Source organism: Pungitius pungitius, chromosome 11 (genome assembly GCF_949316345.1).
Source record: "Pungitius pungitius chromosome 11, fPunPun2.1, whole genome shotgun sequence".
In the NCBI taxonomy this organism is placed as follows: Eukaryota; Metazoa; Chordata; class Actinopteri; order Perciformes; family Gasterosteidae; genus Pungitius; species Pungitius pungitius.
The window spans coordinates 15,523,011-15,547,349 of record NC_084910.1 but is presented as its reverse complement, the minus strand read 5'-3'; the positions used below and the strand labels follow the sequence as shown (position 1 = coordinate 15,547,349).

General features: G+C 43.6%; 5 protein-coding genes across 7 annotated transcripts; 1 reads left to right on the top strand and 4 right to left on the bottom strand.

The window, feature by feature from the left end:
• Positions 1–27: 27 nt before the first annotated feature.
• zp3d.2 (zona pellucida glycoprotein 3d tandem duplicate 2) lies at positions 28–3,550 on the bottom strand. The gene is made up of 8 exons (XM_037454532.2): positions 2,859–3,550; positions 2,125–2,240; positions 1,942–2,036; positions 1,689–1,863; positions 1,482–1,587; positions 1,273–1,361; positions 1,098–1,171; positions 28–790 (listed from the first exon to the last, which is right to left on the bottom strand). Exons 1-8 carry the CDS (start codon positions 3,324–3,326, stop codon positions 408–410), a joined length of 1,506 nt encoding a protein of 501 aa, XP_037310429.2. The 5' UTR covers positions 3,327–3,550; the 3' UTR covers positions 28–407.
• A 61-nt stretch (positions 3,551–3,611) lies between these two features.
• LOC119197870 (sperm acrosome membrane-associated protein 4-like) lies at positions 3,612–5,165 on the bottom strand. Its single transcript, XM_037454537.2, has 3 exons — positions 4,792–5,165; positions 4,367–4,486; positions 3,612–4,281 (listed from the first exon to the last, which is right to left on the bottom strand). Exons 1-3 carry the CDS (start codon positions 4,844–4,846, stop codon positions 4,070–4,072), a joined length of 387 nt encoding a protein of 128 aa, XP_037310434.1. The 5' UTR covers positions 4,847–5,165; the 3' UTR covers positions 3,612–4,069.
• Positions 5,166–5,777: 612 nt separating this feature from the next.
• On the bottom strand, positions 5,778–12,331 carry si:ch73-95l15.5 (uncharacterized). The gene is made up of 9 exons (XM_062565462.1): positions 11,261–12,331; positions 10,985–11,110; positions 9,837–9,926; positions 9,184–9,288; positions 8,105–8,254; positions 7,842–7,997; positions 7,569–7,664; positions 7,163–7,354; positions 5,778–6,513 (listed from the first exon to the last, which is right to left on the bottom strand). Exons 1-9 carry the CDS (start codon positions 12,314–12,316, stop codon positions 6,409–6,411), a joined length of 2,076 nt encoding a protein of 691 aa, XP_062421446.1. The 5' UTR covers positions 12,317–12,331; the 3' UTR covers positions 5,778–6,408.
• Positions 12,332–14,083: 1,752 nt separating this feature from the next.
• slc25a40 (solute carrier family 25 member 40) lies at positions 14,084–18,053 on the bottom strand. Its single transcript, XM_037453206.2, is given in 11 exon segments — positions 14,084–14,711; positions 14,713–14,809; positions 14,899–14,976; positions 15,215–15,296; positions 15,392–15,675; positions 15,845–15,969; positions 16,240–16,307; positions 16,406–16,512; positions 16,605–16,664; positions 17,551–17,658; positions 17,864–18,053. Coding segments are annotated over 10 exon segments (1,032 nt in total). The 5' UTR covers positions 17,651–17,658; positions 17,864–18,053; the 3' UTR covers positions 14,084–14,680.
• Positions 18,047–23,607, top strand: dbf4 (DBF4-CDC7 kinase regulatory subunit). 3 transcript variants are annotated; one of them, XM_037453194.2, is made up of 14 exons: positions 18,047–18,123; positions 18,255–18,371; positions 18,976–19,027; positions 19,499–19,665; positions 20,103–20,285; positions 20,403–20,453; positions 20,535–20,604; positions 20,714–20,790; positions 20,912–20,957; positions 21,081–21,126; positions 21,214–21,339; positions 21,631–21,745; positions 22,151–22,263; positions 22,414–23,607. In XM_037453194.2, exons 3-14 carry the CDS (start codon positions 18,982–18,984, stop codon positions 23,186–23,188), a joined length of 1,815 nt encoding a protein of 604 aa, XP_037309091.2. In that variant the 5' UTR covers positions 18,047–18,123; positions 18,255–18,371; positions 18,976–18,981; the 3' UTR covers positions 23,189–23,607. The 3 variants fall into 3 exon arrangements, with proteins under 3 accessions (XP_037309091.2, XP_037309093.2, XP_037309092.2); XM_037453196.2 differs by lacking the exons at positions 18,047–18,123; positions 18,255–18,371 and adding an exon at positions 18,419–18,584; XM_037453195.2 differs by lacking the exons at positions 18,047–18,123; positions 18,255–18,371 and adding an exon at positions 18,419–18,733.
• The last annotated feature ends 732 nt before the right edge of the window (positions 23,608–24,339 follow it).

The window sequence follows — 24,339 nt, the reverse complement described above, 5'->3', positions numbered from 1 at the left end:
TTAATTTAAGTTTAACTTAAGGGGTACTTGATAGCCAAATGGCCAGGGCATAGATTTGATTCCCCCACATTTCCTGCCTGTCTCCAATAAACAGTATTAAATGCAGAAATAATGAGCGTTTAAAAGAAATGAGCAGCTGCACCTTCATAGTGAATGAAAAGATATCAAAGGGATACTAATCTTCTAATTTTAAGTGAATTAGCTGGTTTTTCAAATGTGTGCATTATTCTTTTAGAGAGAGAATTGATGTAGATTCGTGACAAAAGCAATCGTATTTTGTGTAATAATTCAGATAACATCTCAAAAAACATCCCATTACCAGCGACATCTGGCTGATTGCTTTAAGCTCTTTATGAGTCATGACATGAGCCAAACACAATCAACTTATCACAGTAAAGACATCTGCTTTATTTGTCAAAGCCAATGATCTCTTCAAAAATTGTGTGAGGTTCTATGACGTCGTCGTCCTCCTCCTCCATTTTCTCCACAACAGCAAAGCCCGTCACCTGCTCCTCGTCACCTTCCCACTCAACCCAGGCCACTCCTTCACCTGCGAGGAGCCACTCTGCCTCCGTGTCCTCCACCCTACCGATCTGAGCCGCTGCAATGTCCTCGAGCTGTGAGGTCATCGTCCCCTCAGTCATCTCTTTTTGTGGCGTTGTTGTTGTCGTTGTTGTTGTTGTTGCTGCAGCAGCGGTGGCGGCAGCGGAGACCTTCTTCCTTCTTTTGGATGCCGTGGGCTTCACTGGAGGCTCTACTGTCCAGGGCCGGCTGCTGATTATTTTGGTCACTTGAAAATGTTGAATTTCTGACATTAGTTCTGACATTAAAACTTTTTGCATGTCAAAAAATAATATTTAATCTTACAGTCAGTTAAAAAAAATGCACGGTGCCGTTTGCCTTCAAAAAGTGTCGAGACTGGTCAAGTGGGATCAAAACTCCATTTCACAGAGAAATAAGCTTCAGCGGGCTTCACAGACACTTGTTGGATTCAAGAGAGTTTTGGTTCCAATCCTTTCGTGTGATTCAACGACAATATCTGTTAAAAAGGTATTTATAGGTTTGGTGGTGTAAAAACAAGGGGATCCACGACTCACCCGAGGAGGCAGCGGAGCTACAGTTTGAATCGCAGCAGGTGCACACGAGGTCCGGCCCGTACAGCTCAACCCACCTGAGAAGGACAGAGAGGGAGATCGGATTCCCTTCTGTTTCAACGGCCCTTACGCCACGTTGGAAATTCATTCAATTTCTCACAGAAAAAGGAAAACGGACTTTCTTGTTTTTGTGTTGTAGTTGCAGGACTTTGAGGTGGGTGTGGGTAGCGAGCTGCGCACGGACATGGAGCAGTGCATGTGGAGCTGCTGCGGGAGAAAACGATATTTCCAATCCGTTAGAAAAAAACAGGTCTTTTAGCACAGTATTAAAACAAATTTTAAAAAAGGATAAAAGCATTTAACTTAAAGGTTTTTTTTTTTGCTGACCTTGCCGGTCATTCCCGGGAAGAAGAAGGCATCCACAGAGAATCTCACAGCATTCCTTCTGTATGGGATGAACCTGGAGCGATTCTCCTTGCTTTCAATCATACATCTTTATCAGAGGGAGAGAAAAGAACTTGGATTATTCTTTTACACTTAAATAAAGTATGTATCGCAATAAATATCAAGCCCTCCAGTATGTATTTTTTTTACCCATAGTTTTGCACGACTGGAAACTGAGGCGTGGAGTTGTGGGACTTCTCGGGAGTTGCGTAACAGGAGTGGACGTAGAGTCTTTTGTCCCGGGACACGGACGAAGCCTCCGCCTGAAAGTACATGGACTGCCCGAGCACGTACCGGTCCGACGGAGAGAGCCTTTCCCACCGAGCTGGAGGACGAAACCAAGCAGTCGGCAGATAGAAATCAGTGGATAATAAAATACACTTTTTTTTTTTTAAGGGTTTACCATTCCGAGGAGTCAGAATCAACTTTGCTTTGTTCTTCATTGGTGTGAAGAGCTTGCTCAGCAGCATCTTTGGAGTGTATTCAGAGTATTGGTACCTAAACATATAAACATAGTGTTCAGATTTAAGCACACAGTTTGAGAACACTTGGCACAGAAGCTCGTCTGGTCTCAATTTAGGCTCACCTGTTAAAATAACACGAAACAGGCAGGTTGAACGGCACAGCTCGCCTGATTGGTCCTTTGAGCCTTAATGGATCATATCGAAGCACGTTTGTATAGGCCACCTGGTTATTAATTATCTGCAAACCGAAATCAAACTTGGCTAAATTGATAACATCATTGTAATCGGTGACCCATTCCAACGAGTTATTACACTTTCTTTCTGAATAGGAAATAAATGTACTCTCAAAATAAAAGACCAAGCACCAAACAGTTAAATTGAAGATGTTACACGGAAGTTGTTCCATTCCATTTACTTGATCAATTGCACCAATTGTCACCTTTTTGGTCCATAGAAGCAGAAATAAAAATACATGAGGCCACACTGACGTCATCAAGTAGCTTGTTTTGAAAGACCAAGAAAGGCCAAAAGATTCTCACATGAGCCAAGAGGTCTAGTTGAGACCTTTCACAAGCTAGCTTACTGATGCCACTGCTTCTGTTAGGGATTTTATTTTTCTAAACATATTCCTGAATAAATTGTTTTCCTTAGTTTGTCTTCCCTTGATCTGTTAAACTTTAAACAGTTGCTCTATAAATAATTATTTGTATCACTAAAATGTGGGGGATTCATGTCTCAATCAACTTTGGTGCCACTCCATCATCTGTCAATCACTGTTAGCATGTTAGCAGGCTAAGCACATGCTAACATGGCTTTAACGCAGCGGGGAAACATAGGTAACGTCGTTCAAGCTCACCGTACGTTGGGTTCCACACATGCCATAGTCAAATGCAAAGTAAAGGTAATCCCTCTCGGCTCCACTGGGACGGCACGTCCCAAGTTTGAGGTGAGCGCCCGGGTCCCCGGTTCCCAAAATGCTCCTCTGCACCTCTACGCGCATCTTGTTGCGCTCGCACGAAGTCTTCACGGAAACACCCGAAGCTGCGGGTTGACTCGTGTTAGCACGAGCCGGGGGCAGAGGCCCCAGGGCAGGCTCGAGGGTCCGAAGCTTCCGTCCAGTGGCTCTGAACGGAGAGAACCGCTCCTTTTCCACCGTCCCCGGCCTGGAGTCCAGGAACACCGGGAGATGGAAGTACGGTGGCGGCGGAGCCGCTGTGTCGCTCCGGGAAACTTCTCTTATCACCGGAGGCGTTTGTCTAAATGTTGTATCTCCGTTAGCGGAGCACAACAGCGGCAGTGTGAACAGCAGTAACGGGCACAGCATGTCGTCTAGTCTTTTTTTTTTTTTTTACAGTCAAATCAATCTTATCTCAAGGGTATTATCACTATCACCGAGGATGTTCTCCTTAGGCGGGGCCCAATCAACAGCACCTGATAAAGGAGCGCCATCGTGTGCAAACAAAATGGCGACGCTCAGCGGTTGAGAAAGGACCAGCAAGGCCGAATCCCAATACTGTTTAAATACATTGGGCCAAATCATTTGGGATTTACAATACATAATTTTTATAATGTGGAGGATTTATATGTACAGAATAAGAATAATTCATTCATGTGACAGTAGGAACTTATTTCCATATAAATTGTAAAGGACTCTTGAGGCAAATTAACGGATGGTAGAGATAGTTCAGTGAGCACAATCAGAACAATATTTATATTTTTGTCAAAGAACCCGACAGTCGTTACCGTGCGTCTGTGTTACGTGAGACTATCCACTCCATATTAACCCCGACGGTACAACATTTATTATAACTAAGAAATTTTCTCCCCATAACCACACATGTAAACATTGGGGCTACTAAAATGGCATTTTCATACCGTAAAATACAGAGAAAGAGACCTATGTCAGTGCTGATTTATCAGCAAAAACTTTTGAGAAATGTTTATCATGATAAGTCTGTTAGCTGTGTGTAATTATCCAATGTTAGTAAAAATAATCTGCTTTTGCCCATCAGGCCATCAGAGGGAAGACCTCGTCTTCGTTACCCTGCTTCTCCTCCACGTATCTCTTTAATTCACCAAGCTCCAGTATGAAAGAATAAGCGTGAGCAAGGTGCCGCTGCGGTAGGGGGTCGGCGCCCCCGCGGCGTGGTTGCACAGGTGTGTGTCGCAGCATTCGTTGGTGAAGGTGAAGTTGAGTCCCATGGTGTATTTTTCTCCTGTGAGTCCACACAGGGAGGTCACTATGCAGCTCTTCTCATACAACACCACGCGGAAGTCCCCTTTAGAAGAAAAAAACGCATCAGAAACAGTTGATTTTTCTTAGTTTTGATTTTTTAAAATTTTATTTAGGGTTTACTCGCTTACCTTTCTCACCCACGGCTCGGCTGGAGAGACAGACCTGCCCGGGGGGGCACGTGAGGGGGAATCGGATGCAGTCCAGAGGGGAGATGGTGGGGAAGACGCAGGTGTAACAGAAGAGGGTAACTGAAGGATGGGCCACATAGTTTAGTTTTACAGCGGACCATAAATTACTATCATAGAAAAGGACCAGTTTTAAACCATAGCAACCGTTGCTAAAGTCACGAGCTCAAAAAATATACTCAATGTAGAGGTGTTATATCCTCGGGAGATGAGCCATTTAAAGACATCAGCTCAAAAAACCAAGAGGCAAAACTATTTTCTTCAAACTGAAGGGCCGCTCAATTTATCAGATTGGAAAAACAGTTTGCAGATTAATATGCTAAAAATAACCAGTCTGTTGTTGACAGAGTTGTAATTGGTTCACTTACCAACAGCAGGAGGTAAACAAAGGAGAAGCAGTGAGCAAACTAGCTTTGACGTCATTATTCACGGAAAAATACGCTTGAAGCCTTCAAGTTATAGTCATATATAGTTATATATATTTGTTATAGTCTAGAATAAACCAGTAGTTTTAATCCCAATCACGATTAATTCTCCATCTTTGCGGGAAAAGGTTCAGTTCTCTGCAGGCTTTTTCTGACCCTCCTCAGCTGACTGCAGAGCGATGAGATGTTAAATGTCCTCTGGTGTCTCTCGACTCCAAGAATCTCCTTACTGAGACGTATCATCAGATTATGGCTGGGAGGTTCCTGATGACTTTACAGAGAATAGCCCCATTCAGTCTAGAAAGAGATGAGGCTTTCGTGAAGGAACCGCACTCAGTTAAAAAAAAAAAAAAAAAAAAGTCCATTTATGTCTTGCTTATGGTACCGATTTATACAAGACATGTGGCGTTTGCTTTATTGAATCATGTCTTATTCCTAATGAAAGACAGTGAGTCGGGAAGCAGGGCTGTCAGGTGACATGCAGTCCCATGACTGATGACGTGGCAAATCACGTCTTCCCCCCCCCCCCCCCCCCCAGTTCATCCCAACGGATGATCAGGTTCACCGGTTTTTGCTGCAGTCTCAACTTGCTGGCTGCCGCCCTGCGGACTACCGGACAGCGTTTGCCTCTACACCCACCAACAAGCTGACATCATATTTCCCCTCTTCCTCGGGTTTTTTAAATTCCTGTACCACTTTCTAATAATATGATACAATTTGATTAGAAAATGGCTTATGAACCTTACATTGTTAAGTGCAGTCTGGTATTTGTATCCATTTCACTGAAATTATATTCTATATTTTTACATTTTGACAAAAGACAATTGAAGGATTTTTTCGGTTAAATTAAAATTCACTTCCAGAACAAGCGCAACCATAAACCCTGCGATAGAAATAACAGCGTCTAAAGACATGAGTGCTTTGAATCAGAGTTTTAATTCTCTTGAGCTAAAAAAAAAAAAATGGAAATGTCTCCAGAAACAAAGTCCAGCACTAACAACACAAAACACGTACACATTTATGATAAAGCAGAAAAGGGGATAAAAAAAATCTGAGTTTTTATACTTCCCTTCAAGAGACTTGTGATCGCTCCATAAACAAACGAAAGATCTGAACCGAGAAAGAGAAACCAAAAATAAATATAGATTTAAAGCAATGTCATAAAGACACAATTAATGCAACTCAGGATCCACAATCGCCCCATTCAGAAACATATCAGCAATCCCGCTGTGAAAAATCAAATTCCATCACTACCTTATCACACCCATTACATAAAAAATTTAAAAAAATAAAGTAATCGTCCGATTTCTTGAATAAAGTATTAAACATCCAGTTTCACAATACAGACGTGACTTCTACTGAAAACATCGGGTTGTTTGACTCTCAAGTCTGAAAATACAGATTCCCTCCAGTAAATCAAGTAGTAACGTGGAAAATTGCCCCAAAAAGCAAACCTCTAAACTGTAGAGGGGATAAATATTAAATGGCTGGCTGAAGTTGGTGCAGAAAGTGCAAAAAGTGATCTTGGTCCTCTGTGCGTTCGGAAGGAGTCGTCCTCTCTCACGGGGCGAGTTGCACGGCGGTCACATGTTCCTCATGGTTCTGCAGGTTCTGCTGCAGCTCGACCAACAGACCGTCACGATTCTCGGCGTCTGAGAGGATTTGCTACGGTGAAGAAAACATGAAAAAAGAAGTTTCATTTCAGTTTCATTTATTCTATTATCTTGTTCATTTGTAGGTCCGTTGAGACCACAGTGAAACTGGAGTAGCCAGTGGTGGCCAATAGAGCTGATCCGGATGAAGAAATTTCACATAGACACTTTAAGCAGGATTATTTGTTTTTTCCCCTCTCAAATAATATGCGGTTTTCCCAATATTACATTGACCATTTTCTAAATTATTTCTTTTTTCAGTATTGATTGGATATTAAGTCTATTAAAAGTTGGAGAATCCAACATAAAAATTGTTTCAATTTCTCACTTTGAATTTATATATTATAATATATATAATTTGTTTTATTTATTTTAATATTTTTATTTCATTTTATGGAGTTACAGTAGCAGCTCTTAAAACATAAAATTATATCCAATATCTTATTTAAAAAGGAATTTTGTCATGTAAACACATTTTAGGCCACTGCGTACATCACTGAATTCTGTTAAGGCCACAATATTAATTAATATTTAATTTAATGAATAAAATGACTCATAGTTGACATGGCTCTTTGGTCGAATCGGAAACGGTGGTATTAAACCAACATGGCCGATGCGTTGTGGATATCGAGACAACAAGCATTCGATTCCCTGCACTTTACCTCGATGAGCCGGTCTCTCTTCTCCAGACTGTCCCTCAGTTTCCTCTCCTCTCTCTCTCGGTCCTCCCTGTCGTTCTGCACGGTCCTCTCCGCCTCCTTCTTCTCCTTCTCTTTTGCCCTCAGCTCCCGCCGAGTCTCCCTGAGTTCATCCCTCAGAGAGGACACCGTCTGACTGTGGCTCGCCTGCTGATCCTGGGGAAGGCGGAGGAGAGTTAAGTCTTAACAAAAAACACTATGAAACAAAAAAAAAATTGGAATATTCTTTTCACAACTTGTGCCTGCTTTGGCACAAAAGTGTGTGGAAAAAAACCAAAAACATTATTTACTCAAAATGCAATGACTGTTTTTCAAAGCTTCTTTCAATTGTAAAAAACTTTCAAATCCCCTCCTCATGCCAATACCTCACCTGCACCATGTCCTGGTACTCCTGCAGGGCTGATGTGAGTTTGGTGACCTCCGTGCACAAGGTGGCGCCATTTCCCTCCATGTCTCCAGTAAACCCCTGAACAATCAGATGTAAAGACAGCGTGGAGGAAAATGACATTTAATAATACAGAAAAAATGAAAGCTCTGCATCTCTATTAAAAAAAAAAGACATCAAATTAACCATGGTGTCCGTTTGAAAAGTGAGAGACAGGCTCCTCCCATTCCAGCTAGAAATGACAGCCTTGTATATTACCTGCACGCCTTCCTGAGAGCTGGCCAGCTCCCGGATCAAAGCCTCCTTCTCCTGCAGCACGGCGGCGAGGGCGTGGTCCCTCTGCCGCCACACCTCCTTCTCTTTCTCCACCTCCTTCAGCAAGCGCTCCTTCTCCTCCAGAGACACTCTCAGGTCCTGGAGAGAAAAGACAACAAAAAATGTAGTGCATGTAGTAAAAATGGGGTTTGAACTGCGATGCATTCACTTCCATTGCTGTTTTCAGTTGATATGAGAATTCGTACGTCGAGAACGTCCCGGTTGCACTGCAGCACGGCGTTGAGCGTGTCCAGGTCTCTCTCTCGGTCTCTCCCGGCCTTTCGCAGTGACTCGATCTCCCTCTCCATGCTCCTCTCCTTCTCAGTCGCTTCAGAAGTCAGAGTCTGCAGCGCGGCCTGCAGATTGCAATGCAGATGTTCGATTCAGATTGAAATGGCACGTCTGCCCAGCGGAGCCCATTTATCTAGTGGTCAGAAAAAGCATCACCAAGCTTTTTTTGATAATTTAATGATCAAACAAAGACTCTTGTACTGGCTGTGGTCACCATCACTTTTCTGCTGCTCAGGGCAAGGCCAGCAAACATCTGGTTTATTGACCTCGCCGTTATGATGCAACACGCTATGATTCCTGGTAAACCAAACACAGGAATGCTGCTAGGTTATAAAAGGAGCATTTACTGCCTATGCTGCCTACACATTAACTGTCCACTGGTCATCAGGCCAGAGCTTCTACAGGTTCCATCAAGTTCAACTGAAGACGGTATGGTAATTTTTACCGAGTTAAAGGTTATACTGGCCAAATTATGATCAATTTATTGGGAAACCAGGAATATGGCCCATTGTTGTTCTTAAGCACCACACAAAGTATAAAATAGTTTTTAACAATAGAAATAATTAAAGAATGCAACATAAACCTCCTTCAAAATGCGTCAATATTTTAAAGCAATACAGTGCCTGCCATAAGTTTACAACTTTAGGGGGGGGAGCGCCCTCCTGTTATAAAAGGTAGGTGAAACATTGCAATAGACAGGTGGTATTTTTCTGGCCAAAGTCATAATATGCATCAAATATTTATTTTTTATTATTTAATGAGAGAAATGAGTCAACTAAAAACAGTGTTTGATGGCAGCTATTAACGTTCTTCAGATACCAGAGGAAAATGCTAACATGCTAAAACTGCACTAGTAAAACCTCCTAAGGCTCTGAGGTAAAATAAAATAAAACTCTGATGCTACCGTGCTTCAGCGAGAGGGAAACGCGTGTCCTCGTACGTAGAAGAAGCACGTCAATAATCAGGGAGGGAGGAGGACAGTGCCGGCTCTTGCCTTGTCGTTGGATTGAGTTTCCTTCAGATACTCCGTCAGCTTGTTGGCCAGCTCCACCCCTCCTCCATCCTCAACACTCAGTCTTCGGATCAGACCCACACACTCCTGGAAGAAACACCCGTCTGCTTAAACACATTCATCTAACAGATGTAAAGCTCCTCCGAGCACAGATTGGTGTAAGAGCCAAGCACAAATCAATACACGAGGCCTCAATGAGCAGAGAGGTCACTCACTGCAGAGGCCAGAGCTGATATGTAAAGGAGAACCACCGCAGACATCATAAATCTCCCTACTCGTTGGCTCGGTCTATCAGCTCACCATGTGACCCGTCAGATTGTGTTAATGTTAAGTTTGAACTCAGCCAGGCAGATCTGTGTTTTTATGTTGAGTAACTTATTGATAATCGGCAATAGGCTGTGTTCCATTCAAGCAGCCTCCCGTCCTCGAGTCGTCCATCCACCACGTAGCAGAAAAACCTCTGCGTCAGCGGCAGTTTTTTTTTTGTGGGGCGCTGTCGCTTTAAGGGCGTCGCAGGGATTTTACAGACAAACAAAATTCCTGTGAGCTTTGAGCCGGTGCCCCTGCATGCACGCAGCCCCCCGCCTCGCCCATGTGCATGACCGGCTCCCGTCTCCCCTCATCACCTCACCCACCTGGATCACACGCTCCCGGCTGTGCAAAGAGCGACCGAGGCTCCGCAGCAGGGCGCCGCCGCCCTCCTTCTCCTCGGCCTCCTGGAGCGACTGCAGAGAAAAAAATCCAAATATATATACATTTTATTTTTCAAAAGCTGGTGCAATTTCTTTATTTCTTACTAACCCATAGCATATATTTTATCTAATTGCTGCACTACGTTGTCATTATTGTACTGTCTTCCGTCATGCACCAACCGCCAAGTCAAATTCCATGTATGTCTAAACATATAATGGCAATAAACGTTTCCTGATTCCTGAAAAAGATGCTCCCACTACGAATTACTTAACCATCAGAAAAACCTTGTATGTCAAACCCCAAAATATCCCAATTACTACGATGTAAGATCAAAAGAGCGAATTCTTCTGTTTAACAATCATAGCAGATGTTTATGATCTTTGCTGTATAACAACCTGCTTGTAAACTCATTGTGTTCAAATGTTTTGAATATTATGAATTTGAAAATTTAAATGCGAGGATGTTCTCTACAATACGACTGAAACATCCAAAGATGACTGGATAATGCTGCCGATACCTTTCCATAAACACTCAATCCATGTTTCATAGAGGCGGTAATCAGGAAATCCCAAAACGCATGTGTCACAGCTTCGGTCGAAGCCAAACTGCTGAGTCAGCCCTCAAAAGCACTTTAGTAGGATTGTGTTGCTTTTAAGTTGGGCCGAACTGAAGCACATGTATGAGGGGTGTCAAGCCCAGACCACCGAGCAGGATACGTTTTCACTAGTGTGTAAAATTACATTTTTTTGTGATATCCTTTTAAGACTACAGAGCCCCGGGCAAACTCCACCAGTCGGGGAGGATTCCAGAGACAGGCTTTGTGTGTGTGTGTGTCTTTATCTGCTTCTGTAAATGAGGACACACGGACACACCCTTGCATGGAGAAAAACCAAAGTACACCCACCCTCCATTCCTTTCACAACGCTGTATTTGTGCAACGCCAACATCCGCAAAAGTCGTTATGTCATGTGACTGTGTGACGTAGCACAGAGTAAACAAACCTGTTTGTGTAAACGATTAAGTCGTTTGTGTCAAACTACTCTTTCGCCCTATGATCCTGGAATGCGAGAGGACAAACTGGATTACTTACTGGGATCCAGTCGCCTGATCCATTGATTTCTGATTTTCGGCCCTCCGGGCTCCTGGTGTGGGCCACAGCTCGGTCCAGCTGGCCTCGCAGGTGCCTGACGGCGTGGTGAACCCTGCCAGTGGAGCCCTGAAAAGGATTTGGGTGTTTTACCGAGTGAAATGTGTAGCTCTGTTCACCTGTTGCAGCACACAGTCAATATTTAAAGGGCACACAATCTGGTCAGAGTCCTTGTATTAACGCTGCAGAGCGTGCGGAAAGAGGAGCGAAAACACTCACAACTCGATGAAGAGGCATGAACTCATCCCTCAGCTCCGCGTCCTCTCCGTCCACGTCTCCGTTCTCCCAAACACCCTCGAAGCGCAGCGCCCGGTTCACCGAGGGTGACCCCGTCCTGCCGGCGGCGCCCGAGAACTTCCTGTCCAGAACCGGGATCCGGCTCCCCGACGGCGAGCAGACCGGCGCTCCCTCAATGCCCCGCAGCTCCATCAGCCAGAAGTTGTTCGAGCGCACGCCCGGCGGGTCGAACGGGTCGTTGCCGTCGAGGGAGTCCAGCGAGTGGACAGACTCGGTGCGGGAGGACGTCTGCAGGGACAGCGTGGACCCCGCCGGCGAGGAAAGGTCGGAGCCGAGGGACATCACCCTGCGCCAGTGGAGGGGCATGCTCTGGGACCGGTCGCGCGACATCGCCAGCGGCAAGAAGGGCTGCAGAGGCAAGCGGCGCGGGAGGCCGCACACGGACTCGTAGTCCGAGTCGGACACCCGCAGGGCGTCGCAGCCCTCGCAGCCTTTTCCATTTCTGCACCTCTTCCCCGTCCTGCTGAAATACGGGCACGCGTCCCACTTCTCGGACCAGCACTCGTACTCCGAGAGCGCCATGTTCTCCTTGAGCATCTCCCTGTAGCCCTCCTTCTCCGCCTCGCCGCCGTCCTCATCATCATCCTCGCTGGTGCTGCCGCCCCGGCTGCGGACGTCCCCCGGGTGTCTCTGGTAGTAGTTCTGGCGCACCCAGCGCCTGACCTTGTCCCTCTCCTGCGTCAGCTTCTGCAGCCTCTCGGACGAGAGCACCCTCACCCGGGCTATCACCGAGTCGAACTTGAAGACCCGCTCCAGGACGCTCACGCATTTGCCGCACACAAACTCCCCCCGCCCGCCGCCCCGGGGGACGGGCTGCCCGAGGATGTGGGTCAGGACGGAGAGCGGGTCCACGGCTTTGGACGGGGAGCTCAGGGACAGCTGGGAGAGAGACACGGACGACGAACCCAGGGACACTGTGCTGCCTGCAGGCGAGAGAAGGGAGAGCTCACTCACTGGACGCACGTCCCCGGACTTCATCAGAGCGCGCGGCGGACTCACCCCACGGGCTGCTCTGCGAGGACCGGGACGGGCCGCCTCCTCCTCCTCTCAGCGACCCTGTCGGGGTCTGAGCCCCACCGGCCTTCTTGCTTTGGGCGGCAAACAGCCATCGCCTCTGGTTTCCCTGGAGAGCTCCGCCACATATTTGGCAGGAGTCCTGCTTACCTCTGGAGGACATGGTGGACTCCCCCCCACCGAACACTTGTTGTCCAGGTAGATGTTGGAAATCTTCTGTCAATTAAAAGTAGAAAAAAGTGGATGAGAACAGTCCAAATGTTTAATAACATATTGTTTTTACCTCTTTAAGTCACCAAAATGACTTTGACCAACAGTCCCTAAGTTTCCGTTTTCCATGCAATATTATAGTGGAGGTTGGACCAGGAACTGAGAGATATCTTAAGATGTCAAACTGATATCGAAACAAAGCTGCTTGTCAGTGGGACCTCCTCATCGGAGGGTTATTATGTCTGCACACGCCTGTTTACCCTTCAATGGTGGCGTCTTAAACAAACCACCAATTCACGAGTTCTAGGTGTGTAGACACATTCGAGCAGCTCTCCCAGCCGGCCTACTGCCGCTCTGTTTGCGGAAGCTTCCCACGGGGCGGGACACGTCGACCTCGAAGCCACGCTGACAGTGAAGCCAGTCAGCCCGCCGGTGAATGACTCTCTCTCTCTGGAACATTCAGCCTCTCCAGGCGCATGACGCATACGCGAGAGCACCCCACTCGTTTTCCCCCGTTCAGGACTACTCACCGTGGGCTAAAAGGTGAAAGTGTTCGTTGTTGGCAGCAGGAAAACCAGGAATTAGACGCTAGTTGCACATATCCACGACTTTTGTACCGGGTCGAAACAACATTTAAAAGTTTTTTTTCTTCCGGGAACCGCACACAGCAGAAACGGAAAAGGCTTCACCGGGCCTGCGGGGAACACCAGCTGAACGGCGGCGTGTCCGGAGGGATTCAGAGCGAGCGGAGAGCACTCAAACACAAATACACGCACACAACTAACGTCAGCTCTCACGTACAGCGGTTTAGAGGGGGGGGAAAAAAAGTGTCTTACATGAAAGTCTCCGGCGGGAGCGGAGCTGCGGCCTCGTCGCACGGCACACGAAGAGAGGAGGGTGTCACCTTGCTGACGTCACGCCTCACACCTGTTTAGAGTGGCGCGTGTCAGTGGGCGGTTCGAGAATCAAAATCGGGGTCCTGTGAATCAATCTGTCCGCGAGGGCGTTTCTGTAAAAAGGGGGGGCGGGGTTTGCTGGGTGCGGACCAATCACAGGCGTGGACACGTATGTCGGTGGTAGAGCGGTGCATTTAGAAATTTAAAAAAGGGTAAAATATCAATATGAAAAGAGGTTTAAACACACATTTCTGAATTACTAAAACAAGGAAAGACACCTGAAACAATGCAGATAATGTAAATAAATATATTTATTATACTACTTTCTTCAGAAATAAGTTATAGTTAGCTGAATTGTTTGCCATAATTCTGACTTTAAAGTCCCTTTGGTTCTATTGTCTCATTAATCCATAAGTCATCTGCTATAAATTAGGACAATCAATATGTTTAATTGATAGATCACCCCACTCCATACACTGCTTTAATCGTTTCTTGTGTAAAGGGCAAAAGAGTCAACATGTGCACTCAACAGTCAGTGAGGTCATCAGTGCACATTTCATCAACGATGAAACAGGACCGTTATCGATCGAATTGAAAGGATTCAAATACAAAAACTTGGTAAAAATTAAAATCTACAGCTTTTATTGAGAGTACTTCTTTAGCGGTTTATGTTTGAACTCAATTCTGTGGTCATTTTTGAGGCTCTTCATGGTTTTTGTTCTTCTGTTGAATGTACTAAAGTACCAAATTTCTGTTAGTATTAAAGGATCAATTATTTCCAAGTTACATGATGCGTAAATATCACTGTTGAATCTCCATTAAGTTTTCAGGCAAATAGCTGAGGAAAGGTGAGTTTTCCTTTACGCTGCGTAGTACCAGGAACCTCCACCAGAGGGAAGCAATCGATCAGCCAGTGCTCATTTAGCTATTACCACAAAGCAAACTCATTGGGCCACTTCAGACCCTCACTTCCAATATTTGGGGGGGCAAGGGGTTCAAAAAAGAAATAAAAAAAAAATATCCAATGTTTTACAATAAATATCAGAATCTTTCAATAGGTCCTCCGCTCCAACTGAGTCGATGCTCGGGCCCTAAATACTAATAAAGATAATTCCATTGTTCACTTTTTTTCCCCTTCAAATCTTGCCTTTGTTTTTCATTTAGCAACATCAGCCTTTCCGTCTACGTGGTCTACTTGTTTGGTAAAAAGACTGAAGAACTGTCAGATGTTACTGCTGTGCAGCGGCCCGAGTGTCCTGGTTATGTTTGCGGAAAAAGTCTTTGCCAAATTCATAAGTGCTGATCATAATGGCGCAGGCTGGGGCCACTTTGATCAACCTCGGGAGGAAACCTGGCGGAGACAACACATAAGAGGACAGATCACATGCCACGTAGTCAGGTGTAACACGATCATTCAATAGATATCAATAAAGTATCTACCTGCAAACATTCCGGCAAAGCCGTCCTGCGCCACAATCCTGCTCATCATGCTGAAGGTGGAGGAGACCCGACAAGACACTGACGAGACAAACACACCGGTCAACATCATAGTGTGAATGTGTTGATTTGAACTGAATTAATCCCTTCAGTTGATATCCCCCCCCCCCCCCTTTAATAGCTTTAACAACTTTAAAATTGTCACAATTGTACTCCATGCTGTATGACAGCATCACATGAACAGGGTTTTTTTCTGTGCTTGTTCCAGCTCTTGTTTAAAGCTTCAGGATGTTGACATAAAGAATAATGGCATAATTACAGTTCTTTGCTTGTAGCTCTCCAAGCTCCACCTGCCTCCTGGTTTTAACAACGTCAAAAGGTAACGTTACAATGGATGCGATCTGAAAGAAACCGAAACGTGTGTAAATCAATATTCATGTTTGGAATATTTTCAGTCCAGTTTTCTACAGGTTTAAAGGCTGACTGATGCACTTACAGCGCCAGAAACTGCTCCAGATATGAAGGTCACGGTGAACGTTGGTTCTGTGGTGTTATATCGTTGACACAGCCAGCTCTTGCCCTTCTCGTAGTTATACCAGTACATGGCTGAAAAGGGCACGTCTCGGAGCAGCGTGGGCCCCAAACCTCGCCACAGAGAGCGCCAGCCCTCCGTCTGCACTGCAGACTGGATGCAGTCAGTCAGCTCCCTGTACGACTGTTTCTGAGACTGCAGCTTGGTGCGGATCAGTTCCAGAGGGCTGATCACTGTCGCTGAACCCACTGACACACAAACACACACACACACACACAGAAGGCGGAGAGAAGGCGGAGAGAAAAAAAACAAAAAAACATAAAAACCCACCAGGTGACATTGGTGGAGCATTGGGATCGAGTGAATCTCTCAGTTACTATCAAGCTATTTCTCGTCTAGCGATGCCAGCCGGCTTACCTCTAGCGATCGCTCCTGCCAGAAGAGGAGCCTCCTGAGCAAAGTCCCCCATCCTGATTCGCAGTGCGGCACACAGCTGGTCGTAGCACGTAAAGTAGATTACTGTAGCAGGGACGGCCATCATGCTGGAAAACAAACATGTATTATGTTTCGTTGATTCCATGCAGGGATCATTTAATCCACAAAAGAACCACACCAATACATTCATTGACAATGTGATGTGATTTAAAAGAAAATGCCTTTTAGATAATACTTAACACAGGGCAATATTTGGTTATCAACCATCAAGACCATCTGTCAACCAACTATATGTATTCTATAGGACACTAGGAGGAGAGCAGAAAGGATGAAGTGTAGCAAGAGCATAAAAGAGACGCAGGAGACCTCACACTCACAGCGTCGGCGGTAGGCCGCTCCATAATGCCCTTATCCCTTCGTGGCGTACTATCTTCACAAAGGCATCCTGCAGAGAAGCAGTGTTTGAAGTCAGTGTAAGTAGTTCGGTAGTGGGCACTTGTCTGACTTTTAACTTGTGGATTGGGTAATAGTCAGAGGGGTCACCACTGTGCCGTTGAAGTGACTGGGGGCCTTGTACCAGGCCTTGGAGTTGCCGTTTTCACACACACATATGTGGTCCATTAGTCCATTGCAGTAGACAAAGCATTTCCCTGAAAGATGTTGAAATAAATGAATGTGGTCGTTTAATATTTACTGTATTCGTCAGAATAATACACAGACAGGCAGTTCATAGTTATAACACCTTTGGGAAAGGGAGTTTTCTGGGCTTGCAGTCTGGTCTTCACAACATCCAAAGGTGTAACTGAAAAAAGGAGAATTTGAAATGAGCCTCCATGAATGAAATTAGATTCACTACAGATTTTGGAAAATGTGAGGTCTTTCTCTACAAAATGGAAATGTTCTGTACCAGCCCACCGATGCTTGTACGTGTATTGCACTGCTGGTAAAGTTTTACTATTGGACGTGTTTATTTTGTTTTTGGTCCTTGTTTTTATCTCTCTCGTTTATTTGAAATATATAAACTGTGCATACAGTATTTGGAGAGCAAATACAAATCTGCAGTCTGAAGTTGATACAGTAACGGCAACCTAAAAAATCCCAAAAATGAATATGCTATATCCACAGGATTACATTTCCTTCGTTCATGTTTAGTTATTGATCTTTTTCAACAAAGTTCATAAATGCAGTCACTCATTGTGAGCTGTTCAATGTGTTTTAGGAAGGATGTTGATTCAGCGGTGTGGTTATTTTGGGGGAGGATGGTGGTGCTGTTGAATTATGTTGCACCATTCAGAGAGGTGTCTCCTCAGTCCGCATCACCAAATCAGTTCTCATTAGACTGTATGATATACATTTAACGAGGTTGCAACCTATATAATGGTGTCATAATGCACTGAATTGAGTATTAAAGACTTTTGTATTAAAGAAGAAAACAATGGAGCAGACTACAGAAGAAGGACATACATTGGGTTGTCAGTATTCATTGAGTGCTTCATTGATGTTGAAAGGTCGAGCAGAAGGATGATGACGTAGGTTCGTGTTGTATTGTTATGTTTGAGTCTGCTTGTGTGTATGGCTGCCAGCTGTGTGCTGTTCTTTTTGAGGGTGGCGTGCAGCCCATGAATACTGAAAATAAAATGATTACTCAAATCCTACATATGCCAGATGAATAGCCTCTGGCATCTCACCTAACAAGGAGGTGAGGATGGCTCCGGAGCAGGACGCCACCATCTGTTGAAATGGAGTAATGCCATTCGAGGCTGGAGCATCTGGACTTTGGACGCTCATACTCTGTTCTTAAAAAAACAGAGAGATACAGTTTGTATAATATGTATAACGTGTATGACAGTTTCCAAGTACATAAACATTATGAAGCTCAAAGGAGCTAAATTAATTGACGATAAAATAAATGAAAGGTTATACGATGTCACTGGGGTTGTATGTTTACATTGAGGAAAGAGCTGTCTAGCTAACCTTAAGTGACGTTCGTTAACTTCTTACCTGCTACTGCGCTTTAAGATCTACGATGTCTCTCATTAAGAAGCACATCACTCTCAGGGTTCAGAGTTTCCTGAAACTAGGACAGTTAATGAATGACAGGTTCAATCGGGAAGCACACGTGTATGTCCAGGGGGTTGGAATCATAGCTAGCTGCTTCGTTTACCCAGCTAACACGCGAGAAAACAGGTTACATGTTGACATTTACCTATAATATTCCAGGGGTACTTCCGGTGGAGCACATTCTTGAGAATCTCCAAATCGTATGTTGAATAAAATGCGGTTTAAGATATCTATAAAATACAAATATTTTATTTACATAATGTTGTAAATACAGACATTTCTGACATGTTTTTTTTATTCAACTTTTTCTTTATTTCGTTCTTTTGTTAAGGTAATGTGGAAACCTCACATTCAAACTCAAAGGAAGGTTTTACTTATTGCTAAGGTTGCCAGGGTTGAAAGGTTTCCGTAAAAGTGGAAAGGACGACAGAAGACTCTACCGTCTTTGGTAAACAAAACATTTTGTACTTAACTGGTTTTAGTTATTAAAAAAAACTGATGGGAGTTCATGTTTGGCCCGTAATAAATTTAAACTAGACGGAGATTACGTCACCAGATATGATCAAACATGGCAACGTAGACTTCCCGTACCATTCTATTCAACGTAATAGCGGGAAAGAGACGTTTCTCAGAGGCATTGACCGAGTAAACTGACGAGCAAGTGTGTCTAAATAGTTCTAAAATATCCTGCCTCTGCATACTTTGTTGCTGTGTTTTTTTTTTTTTACTATAACGACTTATTTCGAGCATAGTAGCTAACCGACGACGGTGCCTGTTTGTTCGCCAGGGAACGATAGACAAAAGTTAGCGGTGAGAGGGTGAATTAAAGTTAACTCGCAGTAAACGCTGGTCAATTGAGAAGCAGTAACTTAACGTAACTAACTTCAGTCTAACGCTACTTTGTTAATGTGGTAGTTTTCCGAACCCAGTTTCTCGTACAACGTGTCTTTGTAAACATACCTTTCTTTGTTTACACACACGGGACAAACTTCCTGGGGCATGTTGACTCAAGACTGGTGGGCAAAACTAAAATTTGTTTCTCAATGCAATAGAATAAAATGAAGCCGAAACGCATCCAGAGACATACAAGACCCAAATGGCAAGGTACGTTCATGTCATTTAACGCCACTTTGTTGCACTGAACCTTTTGTGTTTTCGAGTTGACGTTAGCTAAATGTGAACCGTGAGCTAACAACAACTAGCTCAACCTTGATAGTTAACGTCATGTAACGTTCAGTGATGTTATTTATCTATAAATCATACCAATAATGTTTTAATTAAATGTAATGCGTACCGACTATCCTACATTAAAAACTGCGTTTATGTTGATTGAGATCAAAACCAAATGTTACAGATGCTTAAAGGTATTTGGAGCAGCTGCTGATTTAAAAACAAGCTGCTCGTTGTTAGGAAGCCATTAAAAGTTTGGTATTTGATTAGATGTACCACTCAATTCACGATCAGTCAGAAAATCAAAATGAATGGTTTCAAGTGATCAATCCCTATATCGGGAAGTGAGCACTTCATCAAGAACTCCCCTCCCTCATCCTGTGACTTTTCTTATTGCTTTCGTAGGGAAATTGCTCAGCACCGGTGAGAGGGCCATGCTGAGTGAAGCTAAGCCAACATGTGTGAGCGCTGCTGCTCAGGTCAAACCTTTTGCTGGCAAAGTGTTTTACCTGGATCTGCCGTCCAACAGGATAGCGGACGCATTGGAGAGCGACATCGAATACCTGGGAGGGGTGAGAGAGAGAGGGGAAAAAAACTGAATCTTTGTCATTTCACAACAAGCAATATTATATTTTCTCCTGCTGCCTTTGTTAGGATTCAGTACCAGCCGGCTTCTTCCTCTGCATTTGATGGAGTCAGACTTTTATGTTCGGTAGCACAGAACAATACAATTTGTGTAATTAGAACGTTGGTTTTTCTCTGTGAAGTTACCTATAGAAAAAGGCTACTTCGTGCCTTTGGATAAGATAAAAGTGCAGTTTCTAGCTGGACATTTTTAAATATCAGTAGCGTCGATAACATCTGAATAGGAAACAGTAAATGAGATTTAGAAGACATTCAATGCCTGTATATCCCTGGTGATACACTCTTTATTCTTGAATAAACTGTTTTAAAAGTCTTATAACTTTTTTAAAAAGCGGTATCCTATTTTCTCTCGTTTGTCACTCAGATTGTTGAGAAGTTCTTCAGTAAGGAAATTGAATATCTGGTATCCAACAAGAGGGAGGCTCGATATGTGCATTGCATTAAGCAGGATTCTCCTGTTCTCGGCCCGGACTTTGGCCCAAGTTCACCTCAGCCTCGCTCGAACCAGGACAAAAGTAAAAGCAAGTCTCAAGTCCAAACCGACATAGTGAGTTCACTTTAATTCATCAACTGTAGTGCAGACATGTTTAAGGTCTATTTCACATTCATCCTATCGTGCATTTCCCTCCCAGATCATTTTCACAAGGCGTTTTCTTTCTTTCAGTTTGTTCCAAGTCGAGGGAAGACTTTGGTGGACAAAGTTGTGAAAGAGCAGGTTAGCTCAAGGCCGAGTTAAGTGGGGACGTTTAATTGATTTGTTTCTATTCTGTGCTTATACACTTTTGTTTGCTTTTAGGAGAGGGTGAAAATGAACAAGATCCTGTCAAATGCTCTGGAGTGGGGTGTGAAAATACTCTACATAGACGGTATGCAGTCGATAATAGTTTGATAATGTAACAAACTGATATAACCTCTTCATTGTATAGATGAAAGTAATGGGGTACTGTAGTAACATTTATTTTATCTCACTTTCAGATGTCATCACATATGTTAAGAAGAAAAAAAAGATTTCCAGCAGCCAGTGTCCTGCTACTAATGCAGTCAAAACCAGTGTAAGTTTACAGGATTTTATTTTTGTCAAGATTGAAACATATGTTGGGATTGTTTTCCTAAAAATGATGGTTTAACATTGTAAAATAAGGTGTTTAAATGCTAATATTAAATTATTTACAGGTCAAAGCTGAGTCAGCAGCAAAGCAAGGCTTCAAGAAGTCCAAAGGTAAATGTAATATAGTTATCATCCAGTCTTTTATTTCATTAGGTAGGAATGTTTTCCATTGTTTTTAATGCTTGGTTTATACATGCTTAAATTTAAATTGACTATGATGTATGTTTGTTCCAGGGGGCCGGATCCGTAAACCTTTCGTCAAGGTGGAGGATTCAAGCCGGTAAGGGACACAAAACTAAAATAGGCTCCACTGTCTTTGAGTCCTTTACATCTAATGACACTGATCCGTTTCTTCTCCCTTCCACAGACACTACCGGCCAATCTACCTCACCATGCCGCACATCCCCGAGTTCAACCTGAAGACTCTTCCTCCCCACAGTCCCTTCTGTGTGGAGGACAAGGCTCCTCCTGGAAACAAACAGCCGGGACGCCGGTACGGGGATTCGTCTCTTTTGCTCATTCGATTTGGACATCATGTTTCTAATTCATAGGTGTAAAATAAAACAACTACTTACATTTTTCCACATTATTTAAAAATGTTTTTACCCGCCAATTCTTTTTTACAAAGGGCTACAACGTTTGCTCACATGTACATACAATTTAAAGGTAGATGAGTTTGAAAAGGGCTTGTCCACACAATTCTAAGTCAGTACTCCTGGAGCCTCACGACTGTTCCATGTCTTTTTTTCTTCCCTTTCTTTTTCTGTGTAACCTCTGGGATCAGAGGTGCAAAGGTCTCAGCCAGTGAAGAGCTGGCCAACGGCCGGAAGAAGAGTAAAGACAAGAAACGAAGCGGCTACTGCGAATGCTGTGTGATCAAATACGAGAACGTGACAACGGTAAGTTTTACGCAGTAACAGGACAATAACTTACTGCACTGTACTGCAGGGCTTTGGAAGGGGTAGTGGTGAATAGTCATAAGCAGAACTACCTTTTATGTCTTTATTTTGAATAACCATATGGAAAATGGATTATTATTTAATTGTATTATATTTCTCCTGATTTGTTTGAATTAACAACACATTTAGTTTGGGTAAATGTATCAGAGATAACAGATAACACCCACACTACTGCTGATGCCAGTTAGCCGGTAATAAAGTGTTAACACACTGGCAACCATAACCCTATATGTAGTCCTGCACAGAGCTGTTACTACATATTCATCCAGGATTTGTATCGTAGCATTACAACAGCGTATGCAGTACTCGTGCATAAATGTATGTTGTACATTTTGTTTTTTTCAGCACATAAAGAGTGACCGTCACAAGGCTTTCTCCAGGAGTGATGAATACTTGGTGTTGGACAAACTGGTCTCAACTCTGCACTTTGACTTCCTCGTCAAAACAAAAGTGAAAAGGTAACTTGTCCTCATTCATATTTAAACATTTATCAACTTTTAACATTCACAGGAAACCCATGCATGCAAATAAGTTAAAAAAAATATATGGCTGCTTTTTTTCTTTCTATTGCCCTCTACTCACAGAATATTTTCTTTGATTCCTGTTAGACCAAAATGCAGTGTTTCTTCTGTTCTGATTGCTCCTGGACCAAGTGGGAAACCCGTGCAAAGACATGAAGAAGCTACCGATAAAAAAGAGAATTTTAAAGAAGAAGAGCAGCCTCGGACGGTCGAGGGTCACGGGGGATCTTACTCGGCACACACTTTGAACATCACATCGGTGGCTGGTTCCTCTCCTCTGATTTCCACTGAGGGGAGAACCTATTGCACGCGCTCGCAGGGAGACAAGCGCAAGTCGGTGGCACGTAAACGCCCGTGCAGGCCGAATTCTTTGACTTCTTGCTCTCAATCAGCTGCTCAGGTTCCTGAGCCCAGGAAGGAAACAGCCCCTAGAAGGGAATGTCTTGCCTCCATTCCCCCTGGAGGTACTCAGTTGACACAAGCAACAACTCAAGAAGAGAAAGGCTCAACCTCCCGCTTTGATACTATGAACAGTCGGAATGAAGCTTCCCTAAAAGGCCTTAATGTCATAGCAAGTCATGAGGATAAGAAGGAGGATTCCTCCGCGTGCGAGGCTGTTCAGGACTGGAAGGTATCGTTTGACAAAACCAGAGAAGAAGAAAGTCTTCCTTCACTCAGCTTCTCCCCCGTCCGTAAAATACAGAGGAGGGTGAGAGTCTATAGGCGGAAGACACGGAAAGTGGACACGTGTGACGAATCCGTAAAGCCGGCTGACGTTCCCGACAGCTCCGTGCTGAAACTCTGGGAGCTTTTTCAGTCGTCCGATGACATGGTTGGTGAATTTATGGGGTTTGAGCACTAGTGAGTGAGGAGTGAACTGGACTATTGCTGCCATGCACAATACTTGAGACCAACAGACTACGAGCCTCTAGATTTCCCTCGATGGGGTGAACTGAATTTGGTTTCATGAGATGAAGGGCGGATGTGAGTGTGTTATTTAGCGTTGTGTAGTACCTCCCACCTGAAAGAGGCAAACCACCATACTCTGGAGTTTTGTCCAATTTCAGAAGTATTTGAAACTATAATATTCCCATAAGTGAAAAAGAAAAATGTATTGACACCATCATCAAGTTACAACCCTTTAAAAAAACACTTTGTGGTAAAAGTTTAAATTAAATTTGATATATTTTAAAAATCCTTGTGATTGTATATGACGGGAAAAACCCATCAATTGAATCCCGTTGAAAGTTTTCTATTTTGTGAAGATTCTTTTTTTTTTTTTTCTTCCATAAAAGTTTTAATTAATGTTTGACAGGATTATCGGTTGGTCAAAGCTGCTTCAATCCTGCAATTCTTCCAAAATTGTCTTTTAATTTTAGACTGATGCATCAATACATTATTCTTATGTAACTTCTGTTATCTCAGTAATGGAAACAAATGCACAGTGCACAGAGTTCGCTTTTATGAAAAAGTCCCATCACAAGGTTTAAAGACAACACCTTCTAGAAATTCCACTGTGAGTTTAATTTAATAGGGTTGTAGTCTTCTCCCAGTTGGTTCCAATGAATACTTTTAAGGGAAAATGCAATATTTTACATTGCAATCTGGAAAAAACGTGGTTTTGAAATTGACAGATATCCATAACTGAGGATTTTAGGCACTTTTCCTGCCCTTTCTGAAACCCCTCTCGGCAAATAAACGGGCTGATATGAGTGCACATCATTATTTATTCTTCTTGCACAGATTATAATGTTTTGCCCAAAACATTTTTCCGTGCACTTTTGTGTACGCAGTAGTTGTGTTGAACTGATATGTATATTCTGTCATTCTTTCACAAATGACTGGGGATTTGTTTTACTGCTTTATAACAAAAAGTGACTTTTGGCAAACCATCATACAAACGTTCTACAACCTAAAAACGTGAACAACATGTTTACCCCCAAATCTCAACTTGTATTATAAGTTGCATAACAGAAATGAAAACAATGGGGAAAATTGACCACATGATGTGAG

Excerpts from the sequence above, each read along its gene's own strand:
- zp3d.2 (XM_037454532.2), bottom strand. The coding sequence starts at position 3,326 with ATGCTGTGCCCGTTACTGCTGTTCACACTGCCGCTGTTGTGCTCCGCT. Across the intron at positions 1,864-1,941 it reads GATTCTGACTCCTCGGAATG|CTCGGTGGGAAAGGCTCTCT; the intron begins GTAAACCCTTAA and ends TTCGTCCTCCAG. Across the intron at positions 1,172-1,272 it reads TACAACACAAAAACAAGAAA|GTGGGTTGAGCTGTACGGGC; the intron begins GTCCGTTTTCCT and ends TGTCCTTCTCAG.
- LOC119197870 (XM_037454537.2), bottom strand. The coding sequence starts at position 4,846 with ATGACGTCAAAGCTAGTTTGCTCACTGCTTCTCCTTTGTTTACCTCCT. Across the intron at positions 4,487-4,791 it reads TTGTTTACCTCCTGCTGTTG|TTACCCTCTTCTGTTACACC; the intron begins GTAAGTGAACCA and ends CCCATCCTTCAG. Across the intron at positions 4,282-4,366 it reads CCGAGCCGTGGGTGAGAAAG|GGGACTTCCGCGTGGTGTTG; the intron begins GTAAGCGAGTAA and ends TTTCTTCTAAAG.
- si:ch73-95l15.5 (XM_062565462.1), bottom strand. The coding sequence starts at position 12,316 with ATGAAGTCCGGGGACGTGCGTCCAGTGAGTGAGCTCTCCCTTCTCTCG. Across the intron at positions 9,927-10,984 it reads GATCAGGCGACTGGATCCCA|TCGCTCCAGGAGGCCGAGGA; the intron begins GTAAGTAATCCA and ends TTTTCTCTGCAG. Across the intron at positions 7,665-7,841 it reads GCTCTCAGGAAGGCGTGCAG|GGGTTTACTGGAGACATGGA; the intron begins GTAATATACAAG and ends CTGATTGTTCAG.
- dbf4 (XM_037453194.2), top strand. The coding sequence starts at position 18,982 with ATGAAGCCGAAACGCATCCAGAGACATACAAGACCCAAATGGCAAG. Across the intron at positions 20,958-21,080 it reads AGGCTTCAAGAAGTCCAAAG|GGGGCCGGATCCGTAAACCT; the intron begins GTAAATGTAATA and ends TGTTTGTTCCAG. Across the intron at positions 22,264-22,413 it reads GTCAAAACAAAAGTGAAAAG|ACCAAAATGCAGTGTTTCTT; the intron begins GTAACTTGTCCT and ends GATTCCTGTTAG.